Source organism: Hesperophylax consimilis, chromosome 6, assembly GCF_061612785.1.
Source record: "Hesperophylax consimilis isolate HC1 chromosome 6, BYU_Hcon_1.0, whole genome shotgun sequence".
Classification (NCBI taxonomy): domain Eukaryota; kingdom Metazoa; phylum Arthropoda; class Insecta; order Trichoptera; family Limnephilidae; genus Hesperophylax; species Hesperophylax consimilis.
The window spans coordinates 38,795,763-38,813,008 of NC_142841.1; the positions used below are offsets into that span (position 1 = coordinate 38,795,763).

The 17,246-nt window shown below is 36.1% G+C and overlaps 1 protein-coding gene across 2 annotated transcripts in view; it reads right to left on the reverse strand.

The window, feature by feature from the left end:
- The window catches only part of LOC149423329 (uncharacterized), a 174,317-nt gene that overhangs the window by 14,931 nt on the left and 142,140 nt on the right, over positions 1–17,246 (reverse strand). For both annotated transcript variants that reach the window (XM_089632669.1, XM_089632670.1), the window contains 2 exons: positions 3,049–3,230; positions 1,584–1,778 (listed from right to left, as the gene is read on the reverse strand). In XM_089632669.1, coding sequence (XP_089488795.1) covers positions 1,584–1,778; positions 3,049–3,230 — 377 coding nt within the window. The remainder of the gene's footprint in view (positions 1–1,583; positions 1,779–3,048; positions 3,231–17,246) is intronic.

Consider the following 17,246-nt stretch of genomic DNA (forward strand, 5'->3'; position numbering starts at 1 on the left):
TATTGAGAGTATATTCCACTGGAAGGTAGTGCCGAACTGTGACCAGACTGAACTGGTAGTCAAAGCGGCCGAGCCAATGAAAGTTATGCTTTTGGTGAGTAGGCAGAAACAAAGGCTATGCGTATATGTGGTTTGCAGTAACTTGTGTGAATGATGTTGTCGACACTTTTGTGTGCGTACTTTATACAAATAACGATTCATTGCCCATATCACCCATATCCCTTGTCTCTAGTGTCTATGGTTTCTGTAGTGGTAAAAATGTGGAAGTCATGTGTACAATGGTAGATATGTACTAAGTGTGGAAGTCATGTGGACAATGGTAGATACTAAGAGTGGAAGTCATGTGGACAATGGTAGATACTAAGAGTGGAAGTCATGTGGACAATGGTAGATACTAAGAGTGGAAGTCATGTGGACAGTGGTAGATACTAAGAGTGGAAGTCACGTGGACAGTGGTAGATACTAAGAGTGGAAGTCATGTGTACAATGGTAGATACTAAGAGTGGAAGTCATGTGGACAATGGTAGATACTAAGAGTGGAAGTCATGTGGACAATGGTAGATACTAAGAGTGGAAGTCATGTGGACAATGGTAGATACTAAGAGTGGAAGTCATGTGGACAATGGTAGATACTAAGAGTGGAAGTCATGCGGACAATGGCAGATACTAAGAGTGGAAGTCATGTGGACAATGGTAGATACTAAGAGTGGAAGTCACGTGGACAGTGGTAGATACTAAGAGTGGAAGTCACGTGGACAATGGTAGATACTAAGAGTGGAAGTCATGCGGACAATGGCAGATACTAAGAGTGGAAGTCATGTGGATAATGGTAGATACTAAGAGTGGAAGTCATGTGGACAATGGTAGATAATAAGAGTGGAAGTCATGTGGACAATGGTAGATACTAAGGTATTCCCCGGTGTATCAATAGGTGCATTTTGGATTCCGCTCTAATGAACAGTGCCTGATTTTTATACAGGCTGATTTTTAAGCAGATTTAGAATTAGTTGTTACACCGATATTCAAATGCAACATTGTTATCAAAGCGCCAATCAACACCGTTTTTAACTGTCTATGGTTCAAATCACCACGCTTTATATAGAAATCAAGAAGTTAAAAACAGAAGAATTAAAATGTACACCTCTTTAAAACGGAAAGTCCCGACCGGTTTTGAAAAATATTTATGAAATTTTTTTAACTTTTTAAGAATTAATTTCTTTTTTCGCAGTACTTTTAGTTCAGTGTATAGACGAAAAACGAAAGGTGAGCCATTTATAAAACTTTTTTAAGTTTTCAATAATTTTTTTTTTTTTGTTTAATGTTTATTTCTAATAATAAATTTTTAAAGCGTTTTTCATCACCTTTCCAAAACACTATTTAATTTTCAGAAACATCCATAAATATTTATTTGGATTTTGCTGACAAACTGCTTGAGCAGTTTAGCGGGTATAAATAATAATTTAAAAAAAAAAAAAATTTAAAACACCCAAATTATCCAACTTTCTGACAGCATCTTTAAGAAATAGATAAAGCTTAATATGCCAGAGGCCTGAAGGGCTTAGCATTTTAAATATGAAGGTTACCTTGACGTATGGGTCGGATCTGTTTCTTTTGGTGTCAACAGGGGCGAGGTCCCTGCAGCCCTTGACGTTGATTTCGAGGGCCCCCATCTTGTAGTTGTAGAGCAGGCCGAACTCCACTTGGCCCTTGACGGTCACCGAGCCATAGTTCCCATCGCCCGCTCCCGAGTACACACTGGCCATGGATTCTGAGCGAGTCTGAAAAGTTCAAATAATCCTTAAATAGGACGGAAGATGGAACCTTTTGATATTTGGAAATGTACTAAATATACAAATGTAATAAATATACAAATTTAATAAATATACCAATCTAATAAATATAAAAATGTAATAAATATACAAATGTGATAAATATACAAATATAATATTATAGGTACTAAAAATGTAATATTTTTTTTACCTATTAATTTTTCTTTTTTTACATTAACTCCACACAGGAGGCCCTGAGGAAAATGTTTTCCCTCAGCGCCTATGTCGTATTTGCGGATGCTGTGTGGAGGGTATTTTTGAGGAAAGGAAGAAGTGAACACGTTGTAGGAGGGAAGAAAAACAGAGGCCAGCAAATAGTTCCACAGCCGAGCTGTTGAACTCAAGCAAGTCGTAGAAGTGAACCGTTCTCATGTGACAAATGTCAACCGTGTACATATATTGGGAGTTCTTAGGTTCCTAGTTCCTCGGAGCATCTTCCATTGTAATACCGGTAGAACACGGAATACAGCATAACTACTTGATGCCTATACTCTAAAGATTGCAATCCGTTTAAGACAGGGGAATCCATCAAACGGACCGCCCGTTTCAGCACAGAGACAAGGGTTTTTCAGGCATTTTGGGGCTCCAAAAGCGAAGGAAGGAGTGTAAGGAGAATATATAACGCAAATATGAATGGTAGCAGAAGTCGGGGACGCCTGAGGAAGACATGAAATAAAATAATAATAATTAAGGCGGTAATGAAAACATTAGGCAAATATTATGAGGTACGGTTGTACATAATGAAGTGTGTATTGTATATTACGAACATATGTTTTATTCTTTTAGGATACATATATTATATTTTTTGTAGGTATAATAGGTATCGCCTTTTTTGTTCTTTTTTACATCATATAATTATATATGTGAAGTGTTTTTTCCCCTAATTTTTTTGTATGGAGTGAAAGATTGTGGAATGATTTTATTGCCTGGTATTTATGGTGTCTTTGTCCAAAGCTCGTGATTCAAAATTCACTTTAGTAGTGTTTTTATGAATATTTGGCGTAAACCTGGAATTTCAAACGTGTTGAATATTTGTTCTGTGTCAAATTACATTTATTATGGTTTTCTTTGCGATTTCCATATGACCGATAACTGAGTTTGTAGCTCCACATTATAAATTAAATAGGAATAAATTGATAAATTTTAGCTTAGAGGTGATATGGACGAGAACACCAGAAGACGAAGCAAAAGAAGATTAGGCATGGATTGACATGATTACCTGTAATCCGCTCCGACTGTGCATGGCTACCAGCCTGTCAATGTCGTCCTCAGGTTCCTGGTGCGCGGGGTGCAGCTGCGGTTGTAGGGGCGTGTGTGGAGCGTGTGCGGGGACGGGCGCCAGCGGGGGCGAGCCGCGCAGTGGGCCCCCGGGTCCCGGGGACGCGTCCAGCGAGAGCTCATCTGAAACAACCGAGTCATTAGTCACAAGCACTGCTGATGGTTACTTGACGAAACAGAACAATGGCAAAAATAAGTCACAAGTACTGCTGATGGTTACTTGACGAAACAGAACAATGGCAAAAATAAGGCGATGCGTTGCGACGTAATGCAATTCTTATTATTTATCTGAATCCAGTCCCACATAAATAACCGAACAGAAATTTGGGGAAAAACACTCACATTACATACTTGAACTGTTTACAAATAATACAAAAAAACTCTTCAATTATAACCCCAATATCCCCACAAAAAAACTACACCACAAATTGAACTTATTGGCGATTAAAAAAAAATTGAACCAATATATCACGTGCCTTTCTACAAAATACAATACCTAACAAGCGCTCCTGAGGTGATATATCACCAAAGCGGCGCTATACAAATTGTCCAGTAAATTAATTAATTAATTAACGTAACCTATTACCTATTTTAACTGTTTAACCGAGTTGTTTTCATCGTTTTTCAAACGTCTGTTGGTTTGTTACTGTCCTGAGTTGTCCGACGTAATGCTGCGTACAGACACGAGAAAAACCGCGCGAGACGAGCCACGAATTACGGGAAAGAAACAAAGCAAAGGCATTGTGCCATTTGCTGTTGAAGGCGGGCATGATTACCGTCGCCTCGGGAACCATTTACTGGATAACCAACACCTCTGCCATAGGTCACCCCAAGTGGTTCACTGTTTTTGCTGACTTAGCAGTTGTGCCCGGGTTCATGGGGTGAGGTTTGACTAGGTCTGCCCACCAACTATCCAGCCGGAATCTCTCGACCCATTGCCTGGCACCGCAATAGGAGGAATGGAGTCATAAGTCCGTCACTTCTGGACACACTGACCAGAACCATTAAAATTAGAAAACAACTAGAACACAGTGTTCCTACCCACTCCTCATACCATTTTCCTTCCCAGAACTTCCTTTCCTCAAAAAGACCCTCCACACAGTATCGCCAAAGATGACATAGGCCCTGTGGGTTTTTTTAGCACTTGTTATGTGGAGCCCATGCAAAAAAATAAATCTTGTGACGGGCCATGTGAGACGATGTATGAATGTGAATAAAACAAGTTTTCAAGACAGAGATGTGTGATGATTCCAGCCCCCTTAGAGAAAAAGTGTGATAATTAGTCGGAGCTAATTGCCAGAAAAAATTAAAAACGAGAGATGGGCAAGGTTTGTTGCAACCAAAAATTGAGAAGATTGGGGCATAAACGAATTGGTAAGAAAACAAGCAGAATTATGACCTGGACTAATCGCTCTGATGGAGCACAACCGACAGACCCACCTTCGGACACATAGTTAACCATGATGTGCGGCAAGTTCTTGTTCCTCCTACCCAAAGTTCCATCGTGCTCCAATTTGTGCAAGAATACGTCCCTGCAGTTAAGCACATCGCTAACAAACTTAGCCGTGTTCAACGTTTTCTCTCCCAGTCGTAAAGTGCTGCAGCGACTCGAAGATTTATCCCCTTCCGGACCTCCTGGATTCAGATCCTTCCTCACCAGAGCGAGTTCCGCATCAACCACACTTTCTTCACTTATTTCATTTTTACACGACCCTCCACAACACGGACAACAAAAATTCAAGATTTTACTTGTTCGACTTGTCTCCGGAGGCTTTCTGTTATTGCTGATGCTCTCATTGTTGAGGTTTACCGTCGTAAAGATTCTGGCAGATGCCAGTCCCTCCAAGTCCTCGATCGAAGCGGTGTTAGTGGAAGATGGATCATTGAAGAAACAGGAGTACTTGGATGCATCGCTGGACTTTCGATGATAACTCAGCTTAGGCATCGTGTTGAAGTCGGACGAACAGCTAGTCATTAAATTGTGTATAGCATTTGCTTCGAACGAAGTGTGCTTATTTAAGTTTGCCCTGATTCTTCACTCGTATGTAGCAATTTCTCGGTATAAACTTTGAGATATTTAACTATTTATATCACTCTCATTACAATCGAAAAATAACACAATATGTTGTTCAAATTCAATTATGTTGACATTAAATAATCACTGTACGTTTTCACAATTTATTTATTTACTTTTGAGAATAAAAGTCACGCCGTTCAATTCGTTCAAAATACTAGCTGGATCCTAGGTGTAATGTACAAAGCATTCCGAAGCGTTTCCGTAGTAGATTAACGTCGAAATCAGTAACTTTACTGATAAATACTTTGATTACTTCACAAATTCATTGCGGTTGTTTATTAATAATAGTAAATTAGCTACGTCTAAATAACAAAATCGAGTAAGAGATCCATTTGGATTTATAACTTTCCCTGAGGAAGCAAGAAGGACAACGCGTATACAAGAAACATGTAAAGGTAATGTCAGAATGAATTTAACGACTCAAATTGTATTGAAGGATGATTGGGCCAGTTAAACGGGCCGCTACAGTACCTCTTTTTTGCACAGGATATTTTTTATCCAATTTTCCTGGAAAAGTGGACTTGATTTTCATAATCAATTCATCATCATTTCTAAGATCTTTAAATATTTTGTTTTGATGTTTAGGTCTCATGGTTAAATTCCATCAACGCGCTCTCATATTTAGCTAATATAAAGCTACGTATAGATACGCGAACTGAAATGCCGAACTGAACCTCAACTTATGGGAAAGGAACGAAACAACGGTAAAAGGCGCAAAACGCAGCTTAAATTTGCTTCATTCCTTTCCCGTAATTCGTGGCTCGGTTCACGTTCAAGTTTGCAAATGTATACGTACCATTAGGCGAAGAAATGCAAGGCAAATTGAGGCCACAAGAACTAGAGTGGTCTATCCAAAATCATGCCGAAATGGACTTTTTGACCTAAAAGGATCCTTTGATGCGAGAAACGTAAAAATATTTCTTGCTCTAATAAAAATAAAATAAACAATCTTTATTGATAAATATTTAGCTATCTAGTAGTCTATCGATATCACAAAATTTAAAAGTTTGTTCTTATTAGTGTAGTAGTAGTTTAAATAAATGGTTTGAATGGTAGAAGAAGTAGGGGACGTCCGAGGTATACTTAATGTAATATCTCTTCATCGGAATGAGATACGGTAATATAGTTTTTGAACAGTAAAGCTGTGGTACACTAGACGCCCGAGAAAGACATTATCAATAGCGAAGCATTGTGGGGTCCACTGGTAAATCATAAAAGTATAGTATAACACTAGCCTTCTTACTGTCGAAAGTCCTTGTTTTGTAAATAGGCCACTCTGGTTCTCGCGACCTCAATTATGTTGGGGACAATTTATTATTGCTATTCGAAACCCAGATAAGCGAACCTAGAGAGCAATGGGGAGTATGTGATGAATGATGAAAGGAAGGTTTACGACATAAAATTGAATGGTAGGAGGACGCCGAGAAAGACATGGTGCGAACAAGTGAAATATAATAGGAGCGCCCAGTCGACGGACCGAGTAATTGAAACAGTTAATTATCGGGAGCTCAGGAGAGAACAGCAGGTCAAGTGGAAGATCAATCAGTGGACAAAGTGGTGACATTATCATTTAGCTGGAACACCACACGTACGAGAGTACGCACGCGCCGGTCTGCATACCAACCATATATAATAGAAACATAAGGCGATGTGGCATGGATGTGAGCCGACTGTTGCAAAGTTAAGACCAAACTGCCGTGAGGAAAGTATTTTTTTTTGTTCTTATGTCATCTTTGGGACGGTATTTTGATGAAAGGAAGGAGTGGAGCTGAGTCTTGAAGAGACTTGTAGGAGGGATAAAATACAGAGGCTAGTAAATCATTACACCGCCGCACAGTGGCCAATTTTGATGATTTGGCGCGACATCTCTCTCGGCGTTCGACCATTTGGCATCATTGATGTTTTTTTCAAGTATTAAAAAGAAATACCACTTATTTTTTGTTGAATCTTATTAGTCGAAATGTTGATAATGATTTTAATGCTTTTATAAAAATTAGCGTGTAACTTGGGCGCTAAGTTTGTATTTTATAGATTATAATTCTTTAAGAAAACAGATATTAAAAATACAGTGAACAATTTTGTACATTATAATAATAATATCAGCCCGAATATCAGTGTACCCCTGTTCTGCGACTAATTACATAATAATTGAGTTTCAGATGTTAATTTAAATTGACAGTGAATAATTGTGAATAACTTAAATTTTATTCTAACGGTACGCAGAACTAAATATTACATACAGTTGATCTTTCTTTGACATATCGGAGTCAAATATTGGATTCTGAAAAAAATGACGAAAATTAAGTACAATCATTTCCTAAAAATGCAATTACTGGAGTGGCTGGATAAAGTTTGTGGTGATATTTTTTTTTCCATGTACAAAAAAGACACAGCAATAATATCATATTAAAATTAGTGTGAAGACTCATGAAGATTTTTATTCCTACTCCATTAAAGGCAAAAAATTGGAAAAAAATGTAAACTTTGGACCAAGGCAACAGTTATAATTTATGAAAAAATATATATTTCAGTTATTTAAATGAACCACGTACCTTAAAGAATATCTTAAATGATTTTTAAAAATACTTTTTTGTACAAAAAGTTAAAAAACAACCTGATTTCGCACGCCTTCAAACTCGCCTAGATACAACAGCATAGTTGCGCGCCCGAATATCAGTGTACCCCTGTTTTGCGACTAATTACATAATAATTGAGTTTCAGATGTTAATTTAAATTGACAGTGAATGATTGTGAATAACTTAAATTTTTTTCTAACGGTACGCAGAACTAAATATTACATACAGTTGATCTTTATTTGACATATCGGAGTCAAATATTGGATTCTGAAAAAAAAAATGACGAAAATTAAGTACAATCATTTCTTAAAAATGCAATTACTGGAGTGGCTGGATAAGGGTTGGTGGTGATATTTTTTTTCCATGTACAAAAAAGACACAGCAATAATATCATATTAAAATTAGCGTGAAGATTTTTATTCCTACTCCATTAAAGGCAAAAAATTGTAAAAATAATTGTAAAAAAAGGTAAATTTTGAACCAAGGCAACAGTTATAATTTATGAAAAAAAAAATTTTTTTCATTTATTTAAATAAAGTACGTATCTTAAAGAATATCTAAAGTGATTTTTAAAAATACTTTTTTTGTAAAATAAGTACACAAACAACCTGATTTCGCACGCCTTCAAACTCGCCTAGATTCAGCAGCATAGTTGCGCGCCCGAACTTCTTAGTTCTGTGCGTAATTACCGAGTAAGTAAGCTTCGGATGTTATTTTCAATGGTTTTTTTAATGTCAGTGATTAATTGAGAACACATTGGTAAAGAAAATTCATTTCGGGAACATGCCGATCTGGGGTCAATGTCGCGCCAGCGCTCAAATTTAAGCCACTGTGCGCCGAGCTCATGAACTCAAGAGCAAGTCGTGAAAACGACACATTCTAATGTAACGAAAATCTACTGTGTGCAAATTTGGGCGCGTTTGGCGTGTTTCCCGACTGTGCGCCGGTGCCGAACGGAGCATCTTCAATTAAAATACCAGTAGAACAAGGACAGCATTCCCACACGACGCCTGTGCTTAAAGTATAAACATTGTAATCCGTTTGTTACGATAGGAGAATCTAAAAACAAACGCACCGCCTGTTTCTGCACAGTCAGGTTTATGGGGCTCCAGACGAGAGTACGTAGATACTATTAAATTATCTACGGGCCTTGTAGAGTACAATAATACATTTATAATAAATAATACATAATACTTAGTACATTTAATACCATAATCTCTCCGAACATGTTTGTAGAGGGAACTTTATAGTTGATCATCTGCCCTTACGGTATATGCCTACATGCTTACGAGATATATATGCATGACATAATATAATAATAACCGAGTTTAATATTTCATTATGCTGACACGCGACTAAAATACCGTACGAAACGAACCCACCCTTGCCGGCGCACCCCGAAGCCTCGGAAAGGTTTTTAATTTAGCAAATCATGCTTTAGTTATAAGTAATCCGTTGTAGATACTCTCAGTATCGCCTTGTTTAAAGACCAACATTGAGAACTGAAACTTGCTTGAAATGGCGTATATACCTGTATAATATATATTTCTTGATGTTCATTCATACCACCATAATTGAGAACTCATGTTTAGTGAGGAGGAGGGAGGGGATGTATATACGGTGTTTAGAAATTATTGCTATATTCTGAAAGGACTAATATAAGTTAGTTAATTCTCGATCAAATTCTTCTTCAAAGACCTCGTGTAATGTTGACTATTCCGGTTTGACAGCTCGTAACGTTCGTGCGAACTCTGGCGGAATAAAACGGTACTATCCAACACGGATTGACAGGATTGACTGGATGCGGAACACACAAACAAATTTACGGATAGACGAAATGCAAAGCGTTCTAGTCAAAACAAGACTTCGCTGCGCTCAGTCGATAATTGAACTGGGCGAGATAATATTGTGGAAGGTGTTTGTTTGCATAACTGAATTATTGAATTGCATGTACCTATATTCTATACATTTGTGATTGTGGTTTGTTAAAACCCTTCAAGCCACAAAATGAAAACATTACAGGAGGCGATAAAAACCAACATTTACGGATTCGTAAAATCAATCAAATATGAAATTGGTTATTTGTTTTTCAAAATCGTAATGTAAAATATTGCAATTCTTTTTATAAATATGAGAGATTTAACGAGAGAAATAACATAAAAATGTACTTAAGACTATTCTATATGTATGAAACCACTGAAAAGCAACATCACTAAAAAATGTGGCTAGAAGGGTTTTACCAAAACACAGTCGATATCAAACAAGCAATTTACTAAATTTTAAATTTAAGAAAAAATAGTAACATAATAGACGATAGCTTAGTAATTACTAATTACGCTTAACTTGTAGATAACCAGTTGGGTATTACAACTGAACAGTCGAGATGGCGGATGACAATGTGAACAGTGAGCAAGGAAAGTAAGTCAAGGACGCAATTATGCGCGAAAATGTTAACCTCAATTTTACCAATGAGTACGAAGTACCTACCCACTAGAGAAAACTATTAATTTCTTGCATAGCTATACATCATACGATTTTGTGACTAAGAAACCATTCTTACTTCATACGAGTTCAACTCCCTAACCTAACCTAACCTAACCTATACTAACCTAACCTAACCTAACCTAACCTATCCTAACCTAACCTTACCTAACCTAACCTAACCTAACCTAACCTAACCTAACCTAACCTAACCTAACCTAACCTAACCTAACCTAACCTAACCTAACCTAACCTAACCTAACCTAACCTAACCTAACCTAACCTAACCTAACCTAACCTAACCTAACCTAACCTAACCTAACCTAACCTAACCTAACCTAACCTAACCTAACCTAACCTAACCTAACCTAACCTAACCTAACCTAACCTAACCTAACCCAACCCAACCAAACCAAACCCAACCCAACCCAACCCAACTTAACTTAACTTAACTTAACTTAACCTGACCTGTCCTGACCCGACCCGACCCGACCTAACCCAACCTAAGCGAACCTTACTTAACCTAACCTCCCCGGCAGTTCGTTCCACAGCCGAGCTGTTGAACCTAAGAACGAATTGTAGAAGCGACCCGTTCTCATGTGAAAAATGTCAACCGTGTACAAATGTTGGGCGCGCGTTTGGCGTGTATCCCGACTACGCACCGGTGCCGAAGGGATCAATGACGATAGTTCCTCAGAGCATCTTCCATTGTAATACCGATAGAACAAGGACAGCATACCTACCTGACGCCTGTGCTCTAAAGATTGCAGTCCGTTTGTTAAGATTGGGGAATCTATCAATCGGACCGCCCGTTTCTGCACAGAGTCAAGGGTTTTTTTCAGGTATTTAGGGGCTCCGGACCAGAGATGGCTGCCAAATTCGACAGTAGGGCGCACTTGCGATTTGTACAGGGTCAGCAGTTGTGTATTATTAAAGTATCTGCGGGCCCTGTACAGTACGCCCAGCTTCTGAGAGGCCAACTTTACTCTGGCTTCGATGGAGCCCCGTACCTGAGCTGGTCACTTATAGTTACACCAAGCATATCAATGGAAGGCCTGTTCGAAAGATTGCTTGATACAAATCTAATACAATCAGATCTATTTTAAAGAGGAAAACAATACACAAAACGCGTGATATAATATGAAAATTTCAACAAATCTCTCTTAAAATTATAGATGGCAGCAATTCCTGAATGTAGCTAACGAAAAACATTAGTGTGTATTCTTTTCGAGATAATTCTCTCAGTCTGACAAGGACTCATTTTAAAGTCATGTTATCTCATTTTATTGCGAGATGTATGATTTAAACTAGTCGTTCTTAAAGTGGTCTATATCGACCCCCAGGGGTCAATTTCGAACTACAGGGGGTCTATGTCAAAAAATAGGGGGTGCATGAGATGTAAAAGGGGGTCCACGAGTGTGGCACATTTGATCAGTAGCGCCCGTACGCTCAATAGCAACGTTTGACCAAACTTGTACGATTCTATTTATAAATACGAATACGAGACAAACACTATTCCAGTGATGTGATGTCTTGGGAGATCGAAAATAACGTTGGAATTATTCATCTCGAAAAACCCCTCCCATGGATTTGAAAATATTGTCTCGAAATTCCCTAGCCATACCATAACAGGGGTCTACCCAAAACAGAAAAAATCGACACGTGATCTAAGGGACAAAAAGTTTGGGGACCTCTGATTTAAACAATGAAGACGGAAACCCACACTATATTTTTGTATTTTCAAAGATTACTTAAAACGCTTCAGAATTTTTTTAATAATTCTACGAAGCAACATTTACCATATTTTAAACATTTGTCAAGGCTACATTTTTTAATGAATATTTTTAAATATAAAACGAATTTTTTTATGAAGTGTAACTGTAACTTTTATAATACATTTGTAAAATTATTATTTTTTGTTTCGTGTAAAGTGGTTTGCAGGATAAAAACCATCGGTAATCGACTTTAAAAAACTTTATCTATGTTTGCGTATGTCGATTTGTGATGCAAAAATCTGAAAGAGTCTTTCATCTGTTTTCAGAAACTGTATTTCATTTTGAAAAACGTTCAAAAACAGCGAATGTATTTGAAATTGAATGTCAAGCGGTAATATTTGATGGCATAATACTTTCAAGTCGAGACCCGAGGGGTAAATACTATATTACTGTATTATACTGTATTATATGTACTCGTATCAAGGATGAGAAGCATTGATAGAGTGGTAAGCATTTATCACAACTGTGAACTCTCGGCAAGTTACATAACTTGCTTAGCTCATCTGATGCAGAAGACCATGGTGTTATTACGCAGTTGTCATTGTTGAGTTCTTCTTACTTGCGTAATATTATACAGGTAGAGTTTTTATCTGGCTACTGTGGGAGATCTAGTGCAGATATAATTAATAATACTCAGAGAATACATGTCTAAGTATGATCAAATTAAGTAATCAAGTGGGTTGTTACAAAATATTTTACAAAATTGCTAAATCTACAACCGCGAAGATTAGAGGCAGATCAAGGAATGTTATGTCATTTAAATTCTATACCTCTTTTTGGATGTACCTTGACCCACGGTAGGTAAAATGACAGAAAGGGGAATTGTTTATAATTTTTTTTGTCTTTTTTACAAAATGTTTCAGACCAAAATAAAATACATCTAATTTATTTTCCTACCAACATTGACCTTGACATTTTTACGTCCTTGTTTCAGATTAGCAACATAAATAAATAATATAACGAACTAGCAGGCGAATAGAAATAAGTATAGCTCCAACAACCAAACGCCTACAATTTAAACAAAAAAATTGAATGTCAGTGGATGTAGTTCAGTACGTGTAGGCGGACTCAAGTTCAGATTAAAATAATTCACTCAGTTTATAGGCTGATTGCAAATCTATTACATGACATTGAAAATACACATCTTAACTATAATCCAGGAAATCTATTTGTCTGAAACGGCAAAATCTCCACAAAGATGAGCTTTGCACGGAGAAAAATTATCCTGTCAAAAAAGTGATAAAATGCCGATTTCCTGATAAAATATGAGTCATTCAGAATATATCATGAACACGTGTTCTTTTCCTAATAAATATCATGACGGAATGCGACAGTATCATTATGTCAATATCAATATCACTTTTTGTATGAACATGTATTTCGCTGTCCTCATATACTTTATTAGGAACTCTCACAATTCATTCGTCAAAGGCCTAGTTTAATAAATAAACAGTATTTTATATCAGTATGTTTTCTCCGTGTGGAGTTATTAACATTTACATTGTAATTTCTGTCAGGCATACCACATACCTTGGACAACTCAACTATTTTTTAGCGTACAACGTCATTTCCATCTTGTGTTATGGAGCTTTGAATATTATTTAAGGGAATCAAAGCAACAAGTGTTTGTGAAAAATTTTGGTAAATTGAAATATGTAGTTATCGGGATATACTTTTGCTATAAATGCCTATGTCAGTGAGTCAAAATAAATTAAATTGAGGCGTGTCTTTTTCTTACATTAATTCCACACAGGAAGCCATAGGGAAAATACTTTATTGTCACTATCATGTAGAATCATCTCCCGAAGTTTGTGCACTTTACTCACGGACCCCGTATAATAGCAGACCTCAACGAAGTGAACCGATAAAGTGAGTGTAATTATATTTTCTTATTTAAATTGACCACGTACATGTCACCAGTTACATTGGCGTATTAGTTATACCAATACAAAAATAATAACATCAAATTATTCTTTATACTTGCATCATAAACCTACGAACTCTGTCATAGAAACTAAAAAAATAACCATTTGGATTACTAATAGTAATTGATAATAAATTGAGACAAAAGTGACATCTATCGGTAGTCTGAAAAAGCAGGGAGGTCGGCAATACAGGGAGCTGTAAATCGTTTATCGTTCTGATGTACATACGTCATATTTTAATGGTTTATTGTGTTTGGCATGCGGCAGGCGTTACGAATCCATAATAGAAAGGGTTTTATCATGTTTTATTAATTCAAACAAGCCCCATTTTTATGACGTCTTTTCTTTATGCAAATATAAAAAAAATGGGTAGCTTTGGTGTGTAAGGGCAGATATAAATTTAAAGGTTCCATGATAACTCAACACAGTGACAATTCAACACACCTTTAAAAAGTGATAAAGTTATTAAAAGCGATGAAAAAACCAACCTATAAACCCTGCTTATTCTGTCACTTTATATGACTTTAAATATATTATACCAATTTTAAATAAGAATGCCATTTACGTTTCGATGTAGTTTTAAACCTTTTTTAATGGTCCAGAATTCATAAAAGAACAATGCAGTTTAACTACCCGGCTTCGCACGAGATTTCAACGTTTTTTTAGAAATCTCTTTTGCAGTTATCAATTATAATATTTATAGCAAAAATTCATAGTCATTTATGACGTTGGGAGCTAAAAAAATTAGAACTTATCAATAATTATAACTTTTAAATTCCAGAGTTTCTCTCGAGTGGTAAAATTTTCTAGCAGTCTGAAAATATGTAAATTTGTCATTTTAAGATTCAAAATTTGAAGATAAAAACTACAAGCTCATAATATTCTAAAGACGGAGAGTGGCTGTAGAGTTACTGCACGGAGAAAAATTAGTATGGCTAATTTATTAGGAATCTCTTCAAATTATTGAAAATCCGGTTAAAAACGGGATTGCAGGCCCTTAACAAAAGAATTAATAGGTTTCCTGATAAACTTTTAGTAAAATACGAATATATTATCACGACGTCGGAACATGTTTTCAAAAAAATCCTAAAATTTTCGTATTTTGTCATTATATATTTTCAAGGCAAATGCAGGTGGATGAACACGTGTTCCGATATATTAGGAATGAAAAGTTTATCAGGTAATGGCGTGTGTGTGCCCGGAGTTACTGATATAAAATATTGGTAATTTATAAAAAATCTGTTCGTATTCCGGTTTAAAACGGGACTGCAGGCCTTTAACGAATGAATTGACAGGTTTCTTAACAAACTATCAGTAAAACACGAATGTGTTATGGGGGTGTCAGAACACGTGTTCATAAAATTTCTAATATTTTCACATTTCGTCATTACATTTATTAGGATTTGTTTTTAACAGGATTTTGCAACTTTTGTGCATTTTGAAATGTTTATGTAGAATTTCTTGAAGAAATAATTAATTTGTTGAACTTAGTCGAAAGATCGTATGTACATTGGCGACATCCGTTTCCACTCAACTCGGTAGAATTAATATATGTTTAAAAAGTAACAGCGCGTTTTTGCCCCAAAAGCGGTCGCGTGAAATGCCAAAGCACCGAATACCACGTCAAACGGGTTGGTTATTTTTATTCCCGCCATGAAGGAGATTTTTTTGCACACTATTGTAGAATACAGTACCTACGTTTGTTCGTATCCGGTCCGATCAAATGATAGATGAGCCAGATAGTTCAGTGATGCATAACCGACTCGAAAAAACATATTTTGCTGTAATTCCTTTGAAAAAAAGAATACTTAGATCTATTCCAGAATAGTGAACGGTCCAAAAATGTTTCATTAAATTTTGAAGAAAAAACGATTGATGATACGTGAACAAGGCATTTTTAAAATATTTCTCTTGGACATGTGTTATACATCTTACTTATGATTTTTAGAGCCGAAACGGTAATTATGTGATAACGTCTTTAAATTAAAAAAATTCTGTTATTTAACATGTTACAGGAATAAAAAAAATCACAGTGTATCTTTAAATGGAACTATAGCATTTGTCCAGAGATTTTTGGTCTATTTCAAACGAGTCCTGTTTTATTAAACATTTTCACAATTTTCGCTTAGTTATTATCTTTTTTTATATATAACCGCGCTCCCTTTAACGTTCGTATTTACATATCTACCTTTCAAATAATCTTCTTCTTCTGTTTGAACGCTTACTACGGAACCTTAAATGTGGAAACCTTTCTAACACGCGGCGCTTTCTTTATTGAGATCTATGTTTAGTATATTTATTTGGTATTGCTATCCTAAAAGATTTTGCCATTATTTTTTTTAGTATGAATAAATATATTTCCATGCTTTGTAGATAACACAATATATATAGGTAATAATTATAGCAGCATCCCCAATAACACTTTGCGTCCGGCAAACATTTGTAAAATGGGTCTTAAGTATTAACCCTATCGGACCGTGTGTATATTTTAAAATTTATGGATTAATAAATTTTTCTCCCTATCTAGAGCGAATAAAAATTGACGGTTTTCGTTATTGATTTGCAGGTATAAATGCCTTTGCGTGCTATTTTTTATTAGATTTTTAGCTACTAGTGTTGGCAGTAGCCATTTTTTTATTTTGAAAACAACAAAAAAACTGTTTTTAATGTAAGTTTTGAGTGTATTTTATCAGTGTTTAATTATTATGTAATTGAATAAAATGATTTATATTTTGCACAGTGTACGAATTGTCATTTTATGTTTAACAAGCCCTCTGAGAACTAATGATCTTTCAAATTAAATTAGAAATTAATTTTTAAAAAATCAAAAAAAAAATTACCATTATTGTTATCAAGCATCAATTATGTTGTACCACTGTTATTAGATATTATTTAGCTGTGCTAAACACAGATGGCACCAGTAGCATTAATTCAAAGCTAGCGATATTACAGAGAACTGTGGTAATTTATTTCCATCGCTCCTCAAGGTCAAACTCGTAGAAAGATTCCTACCGTCATAGAATTGTCCTACTGGTTGCGTATCCAGCTTCATTATAATGTATGCCGATAAAAGAACAACCGTGTTTTTTGTATTATCGGAGTTTCGTTTGAAGAGCTATCCAAGATTCCGGGAGATAAAACAAAAAGGTTGCGTACAACTGATATACCTAGTCACTAATGATTCGTAGGTATCTAATGTAAACCAGGTCTAAAAATACTCGTAAAAGTGAAACGTCGCGTCATCACAAAAGTGCTGGCGTGACGTATTAAAAGATTGACCGCAAATCCCAATGCTGTAGATATTC